At 38.9% G+C, this 7,951-nt stretch overlaps 1 protein-coding gene across 1 annotated transcript; it reads right to left on the bottom strand.

The window, feature by feature from the left end:
- Positions 1-707: 707 nt before the first annotated feature.
- On the bottom strand, positions 708-5,448 carry LOC133995701 (zinc finger and BTB domain-containing protein 26-like). Its single transcript, XM_062435173.1, has 2 exons — positions 5,030-5,448; positions 708-1,619 (listed from the first exon to the last, which is right to left on the bottom strand). The coding sequence occupies exons 1-2, from the start codon at positions 5,336-5,338 to the stop codon at positions 708-710; spliced, it is 1,221 nt and encodes a 406-aa protein (XP_062291157.1). The 5' UTR covers positions 5,339-5,448.
- Between the last annotated feature and the right edge of the window lie 2,503 nt (positions 5,449-7,951).

Genomic DNA, 7,951 nt, shown 5'->3' with positions numbered 1-7,951 from the left:
TAAGTGACGATGACATTTCTGGGCCGAAAGGAGAAAAGGAGATACATGAAGGGAAGGAATGGAGTGAGAGAGCATGGAAACCCTCTCAACCATGCGGGAGAACCCACTCATTTATAAAGCAATGTTCAGTGAGCTGCACACAATTTCAGTCGGGTCAAATGGTGAAGCAATGGCTGTCTGTAAACCCTGGCTTTACTGTAATAAAAGGAGTAACACTGTTTCAAACAGAATTAGTAAACGAACCAAGAAACAACATTATTTTAAATCTGTATCGGCATTTAATTTTTACATTACATGTTTTACATTGCCTTATCAAACATTTTCTCTCTTATAGTCTAGACAGACACATAGACAGTAGACTAGCTTCTTGGTAAAGCAGAAAAACACATTTTGCAGAAGGAAAAGACAGCAGAAGGCAAAAGAGGGACATTATTACTCTCCATTAGCCAGGTGTTACAGTGGAAATGCATTAAGTTAGTGAGTCTGTATGATGGTAGGCACAGCTGTAGCTGTAAGTGAGCTAATATGTGCTTTGATTTTGCTCCAAAGTAAAAAAAAACAAAAACAACAACATGTAAATAATATAATCATTATTCAGATACCTTATTTTAACTATCGTCCGTGTGTGTCAAATGGATTATTGACACATATATTATAGAATCATACAGCCATTAAGATTCATTATTTAAATTTTGATGCTAAAACTGCTACTTCCTCTTCAGTCCAGTCTCCTCAAGCACGTTTTGCAAGCTACTCTTACCATGAATGACCTTTAGGTGGCGCCTGAGGTCTGGTTTATGTGGAAAGTGCACAGCACAGTAGTTACACTTATGGGGTTTATCCCCAGTGTGTACATTGAGGTGGTCTTGCAGTCTGGCCGTCTGCAAAAATGTCTTGTGACACAGTGGGCATCGGAAATTCTTGACCCCGGTGTGGACATGGACATGGCAGGTCAGGTTACTCTTCAGAGAGAAGCTTTTCTCACACACCAAACACAGGTACTGCCTGTGTTCCTTCAGGTGGCCCACATAGCTCTCAAGGTGCTGAAAGACTTTGTCACACCTCCGACACAGGTATGGCCTCTGGACCAATATGCTGCCTGTATCTTCTGTCAGCTCATCTCCAGTAAAATGACTCTGTGACGGATGTTCTCTAGAGAGGCAGAAGATATTAGAATCTATCAGCTCTCTACCTTGCAGAGCTCCTGGCGAGAACATTTGATAGGATGGGCTGTTTTTGTCAGCAGCCTGGATGTTTCCACCTTCCTCTGATTCCAGAGAGCCGAATGTAGATACTATGTCTTCTGATAACTTAATTTTAGCTTTTATCACCTTTCTATCCTCTATGACCTCCCTCAGTCCTTGACTATCCTCTACTCCTTGGCTAGCTCTCGACTTGGAGTGAACCAAAGCTGCCCCACCTTCCTTTGTGCTTTCCTGGATGGAGGTGCTGGGCTGGGCTGCATCAATTTCTTCCAGATTGTTGAAATTGATACCTGGCCAGCTGTTTTTCGGCTGCACAAGGTACTGGGAGACAGCCTGAGCACACTCCTCCACCACCTGGCTCATCTGAAGCGCACTGGCTGCAGTGAGGTAGATTACCAGTTCTTTCAGAGGGACCTACAGTAATAGATTTGTGACGGAAAACAAGCAAAACAGTACAGGATTCATGGCAAACTCCCACATTGGACCTACTATAGGGTGGATTAGGGTAATATGGGACATTAACTAATGTGGGACATTTAAGCTCCAGTGCATCTATCTCTTTGTCTATTAGATTATTTTAAAGATAACTAGTATATGCGTACTGTGTAAATTATATTGTTTAAAATTACACGTGAAAATACATGCTACTAGTTTTTTAACCTAAAAACTGTAGGCCTACGAAATTAAATTACCAAATATGGGTATGCACATTTCAGAAAGTTTTGGCAGATAAGACTGCTTTGTTTGAATCAAAGTATTTCTAAACCTAAAAAACTAGTGTCCCAGATTACAAAATCTACAAAATCTGATAACAATTTGGCATGAGGAATATTAATATAAGTGCCATGTTCCTTTTGAGTACAATATCCAAAAACAACACAAGGAAACATTTCAGGGATTTCATAATGATATTGGATTCATATTTAAATAAGATAAACAAGTCAGAATTGCAAAAAGTGTCCCACATTAGCCTTATCTACCCTACATTGTGCTGCTATTTCACAAGCTGAAGCCTTGACCTTCCATATTTAATCAAATGATTCAGGTCAGACAGCAAACTTTCAAGCATACTTAACCCTGTAATGGCATTAACAGTAAAACAAAGCAAGGCAAATGTATTTATGTGCCACCATTCAGACAGAGGGCAATTCAAAGTGCTTTACAAGAACATAGAAATACATTGCCAATAAGACATATAAATAAACATTAAAATTGCATTTAAAAGGCAATAAAAACAAAAGGCAAAAACAAGCAAACAAATAGGTAAATATTAAACAGAAGTTACATATTTAATTTACTGGAAAGCCACAGTTAACTATAATGTTTTAAGCCCTGGTTTAAATGAGTATTAGCAGACCTTGGGTATTCAAGAGCCTTGTTCCACAGGTGGGGAGCATAGAAACTAAAAGCTGATTCACATTGCTTGATGTTAAACATGGGGACACTGAATAAATCTGAGGGGTTTTGGTGCTTAGCAATGTAAAAGTAAATCAGAAATGTAACTGGGCCCGAAACAATTTACTGCTTTATAGACTAGTAATAGTAATAGGATTTTAAAATCTATCCTTTGATACACAGGAAGCCAATACAATGATTTAAGGACTGGAGTAATGTGGTCTGTTTTCCTGCTGTTTAAAAATAAATGCATGAACTAGTTTTTTGTATATTGTTTCGATAAAAAAATCCTTTCTTTCTTATTAGCATATGCTTTTAAGGTGGTAGTAGGCTGATTTTGCAATTGTTTTTATGTTGCTGTAGAAATTTAGATCCAAGTCTATAACTACACCAAGAGTTCTGGTTTGATTTGTAGGTTTTAGTGTCATGGAGTCAAAGTATGTATTGAATTTCAATCTTTCTTCTTTGGGGCCAAAAACAGTTATTTCAGTTTTTTCTGTGTTCAGTTGTAGCAAATTCTAGCATATCATTGATTTGTCAATACACTCTGCAAATGTAAGGGACTATAATCATATGATCACACTATTAAGTAGAGTTGCATGTCAGAGTTGTATAGTAGGAAATATTACATTGATCCATAATCTGAGCAAGGGGGAGCACGTACATATTGAATAGAAGAGGCCTGATAATAGATCCTTGAGGAACTCCATAGTTGATTTTAGTTCCTGCAGATTCATAATTACCAACTGACCCAAAGTAGTCCCTATTTTGTCCCACCCACTGTTACAGTCTGTCAAGCAGTATCTTATGGTCAACTGTGCTGAATGCAGCATTGAGATCCAGTAATATCAAAACCGAAATTGTTGACAGGTCACCGCCCAGATGAATGTAATTTAAGACTTTCACAAATGCATTCTCAGAGCTGCGGTGTGGTTGAAATCCAGAATGAGGAGCACTGAATAAATTGTTTTGCACTAAGAAAGCAGACAAAACAACCTCTTCAATGATCTTTCCTAAAAGAAAGGCGGGTTTGATATTGGCCTGTAGTTATTTATTACTGAGGCATCCAAATTAGCCATTTTTAAAAGCGGTTAATAACTGCAGTGTTCAGGGCTCTTGTAACGAGGCCTGACTGGAGTGAACAATTGACTATTTGTTGTGCATCTGATGCTATGCAGTTAAAAACATCCTTAAAGATGCCTGTAGGCAGAGTGTCAAGTCAGCAGGTACAATAGTAGGGTAAGGTGTTGAACAATTTCTGTCAAGGTTGCATAATCTATTGTAGGGGATGAAAAGGTGCTAAATTAACTGAAGTGGTTTTATGATGAGGTACAGGCAATATTATGCCTGAGATGGGGTAACAGACAGTTTGTCTTATCCTCAGAATTTAACTGTGAAAAAAGATGCAAAGTCATTGCTCGGTGGATAGGAGTTAAGGAGGGTTTGTCAGTCTGTCAAAGAAAGTGAATAAGGTTCAGGCTTTATTGTTATTTTTATGTATAATCTCGGAGAAGACGGTATGGTGAAGTATGTGGAATACATTTTCTTACACACATTTTCTAACAAACGTAAGAACAATACTACAACCACTAAATATTGCTCTCGGTTATATATAACTTTCATATCATTCAACACCCACTCTTCTGTTGTATGTTCCTTATTTCTGTGGTGGTGTTGTAACTGTTGATGTTCCTTTAACCCTCCTGTCGTCCTCCCGGGTCAAATTGACCCTGTCTCTTTTGACTGTTCCTTCTTTCCTCCCTCTTTCTTTAATTTTTCCTTCGTTCTTCCCCTCCTTCCCTCTTTCTTTGCTCCCTCCTCCTTCCATACTTCTTTCCTCACTTCCTTCCTTCCTTCTTTCCTTCCTAACTTCCTTCCTCTTTTCCTCCCTCCTTACTCCTTTCCTTCCTTCCATCTTTCCTCATTCCTTCCTTCTTTCTGACCTCCCTTCATCCCTCTTGTCCTTCCTTCCTCCCTTCCTTCTTTCCTCACTTCCTTCCTTCCTTCCTCCCTTCCTTCTCTCCTTGCTTCCTTCCTCTTTTCCTCCCTGCCTCCCTCCTTACTCCTTTCCTTCCTTCCTAATACCTTCTTTCCTCCTGTCCTTCCTTCTTTCATTCCTTCCTTCCTCCTGTCTTTCCTTCTTTCTTTCCTTCCTTCTTTCCTTCCCCCTGTCCTTCCTTCTTTCTTTCTTTCTTTCTTTCTTTCTTTCTTTCTTTCTTTCTTTCTTTCTTTCTTTCTTTCTTTCTTTCTTTCCTTCCTTCCTTCCTTCCTTCCTTCCTTCCTTCCTTCCTTCCTTGACCTGAGGACAACAGGAGGGTTAACCTATCATCTTGTTTTGTAGTGTAGTGTAGTGTAGTGTAGTGATGGATTTGGGGATATATTTTGCTCTGTTTTGGAATAGTTTATGGAAGCAGTAGATCTTATAGCACCTCTAGGAGCCCGGTGTAGCAGGACAGGAGCAGTCTTTTGCCAACCTCCACACTGGAAACTACACCCACATTCAGCTCTGCCTGGCCCTCGTGGAGCAGGAACTGGTCACGAAGGAAGTCTGAGGATGCCGCCAGCACCACTCTGTGACCGTGGAAATGGAGAGGCTGCACAGTGGTGCCTTGTAGACACCCAAGGAGGAGTGTTACATCACAGAAGCGACGATGCTCTCTCAGGGCATTCATTTTTCTGAAAATGGAATCACCGTGGGCAGGGAAGGAAAAGCGCAAGGTTTCCGGGGAGCTTGACATGTTGTCTGTCTCTGTGTGATGGAATAGTGCAGAAGATTTGTCAGAAATGCTGTGGACTGAATGGACAATTATTCTTTATATAGGCAACAATTTTATAACTTTTTTACAAAGCCTATTTCTTGTCAGTTTGTATGAGTCTGTGACCACATTTTGTTTATCTAATGTGTTGAAAGTTGTGTTCCTCCTGCAGATACTTTAGGCCTGTGCACAATGATTTACAGCCAAATCAAAATTCCCATCCCATCATCATCATCATCTGGCTGTGGTTTTGGTCTGAAATTAAGCCAAATCAATGCACTACAGTCAATAAAATAAATCACACGGGCATGATTATCCAGCCCCACCTTCGACTGCAGGCTCATTCCGCAATGATGAATCCAATGCTGAGAAGCGCTTCCACTGAGTATAAACCACAATTATCTATGAAACAATAATGGTGTTTACTCGCCTGCTAGGTTACGTGACAGCTTAACCACCGTTTAACATTGCCGAAAGGGTGTTAGTGGCCAGTCATCTCACGCAGAAGGATGTGATGCATGTTTCAGCGGCAAGCCAGCGTTCACCCTGACTTCCTCCTTTCAGCTGAGGATCCTAAATTTGACCGACAGTGAGTATTGAGCAGGAGCGCATGGTTTAATTAACCCATTCAGTACCTTGAAGGAGTGCTTGCCCGTGTTTTTACAATGGCACATGAGCAGTCTTGAGATAATTTGTATTCAAACAATCATTTACTCACTTCAGCAGGAGAAATGCTCTAACACCCAAAACAAACCGCATGGGGGTGATAATACGCACAATACATTTCTCAAACAGGACACTTAAACTAGTGTTCATATTTTGTTTTATTCTGTTACTTTTTTAATAAATGTATTCACATTATTACAAATATACTGTTAGTACCCCCCCCCCCCCCCCTTTATATTGTTCTTTTTTCAATATTTTTCTATGAAGACTACGTTTGTGCATGTATAGCTGTAAGAAGCCCTAAGTGTCTGTAAGATTAAGAAACCTCATGACTGGTTTGGAAACTATAAGAAACAACCATGGAGCCAACAGTGCAACAGTATTCAGTTGTAGCAATTTGGTTTAGCAGCATGACAGAAACAGACACACCAAAGCAGATTCACCTGCCAGTGAAGCAAATTAAATCAAAAAATCAAAAAAGGAATATAATTTAGAGAGATTAACATAAAATACATGCAAACAATAAGCAACACTAATTAATACAAATTAGAATAACAGCACTCATGAATAAGTTAAAAGGTGATTAGGCAGTATGATAATGAGACTGGGACTGTCTTTATGGCAACTACAATTGATGCAAGAGTGCATATTAAATGTTTTCTATAGCACATACTATACAGGAATGCAGCTCAAACTCTTTATGAAAGGTACAAATTGTATGTTTACCTTTTGCCAGACTCTTATTTAAAAGTGTATGAGCTTTTGTTCACCCATAATCTCACTGGCTATTACCATATTCAAAGTTCAAATTCAGCCTTATAAAATATATGAAACGCAAAAATGAAAATATTCAAATTATAGTTTGTGTAAAACAGTTTTGTGTTTACAGTTGCTGCAGCAGACAGGTGTTTCTCTGTGGGAATTCTTGGAAGCCTGTTTTAACATCTTGCCAGCATGATTCTGGTCTATTTCCCACTGTAGCTAGTTGTGAAATAAACATGCACAGTAAGTTCTGCTTTCCAGCACTGATATGGCGGGACCAAGATTGATGTCCCACAGGAACCCCTGAGGAGAAACAGATGTTGCAGGTCAATCTAATATGACTTTACTGAACATGAATCAACCACACCTCATTTATGATGATAACATAGTAAGTCATCAACAATCACAATGAGTGATTGGATCAGGAAAATACAGCTAACATGTTTTTGTAATTTGTTTATTTTTCAAAATAATATTCCAGATACGGATTTTTATAGTTGTTATAGTGAAAAGTTTTCATAGAGCAAAGGGAACACACCCAAAAACAGACAGCTGTCCAAACATCTGTTGCTTTTGGCATCTGCAGTTGTTACCCTGCCTGAATTTTCTATAAGATGATTGATTACTTGTGCTTTTTTGTGCTTGCAGTCAAAAATATAGTCAAAAATATACACAAAATTAAGAGATCCTTAATAAAAATATAAAAAGAAGAATTTAAAAGAAAAGAAAAATGTAAAATGTATTCTGGTGAGAGAAGCAGCAACATATTAAATTTTAAATATAAGTGACCACAATGAATCAATGTTCAGGAGAGTGATCAGTGGTAAACAGATGCAGTATGCATTATTCATAATGGTAGTGATGAAAGTGAGCAACTGCAGAAAGTACATACAATAAAAACAAGAGGAGGTGGTGACCATCCTGGAGCGGACTGTTTAACAGGTCTTATAGTCCAGGCAGCCAGCTGAATGAAAGGAGAGTCATGTGAGAAGGTTAGGTCAAAGCAAGTCACACGACCACCATAAACACACCATCGCCACTCTCAAAGGAAGGTTGGTGTTTAACTCTCAGGATATAATTTTAATTGTTAGGGAGAGATCGGATCCATTTCTTTCAAAGGAAACACTTAAAGGAAAATTAATCATATGTCAACATCAGTATATTATT

This window comes from Scomber scombrus, chromosome 15, assembly GCF_963691925.1.
Source record: "Scomber scombrus chromosome 15, fScoSco1.1, whole genome shotgun sequence".
Classification (NCBI taxonomy): domain Eukaryota; kingdom Metazoa; phylum Chordata; class Actinopteri; order Scombriformes; family Scombridae; genus Scomber; species Scomber scombrus.
Note: the sequence above shows the minus strand (reverse complement) of the source record. Positions and strands in the feature narration are given on the sequence as shown.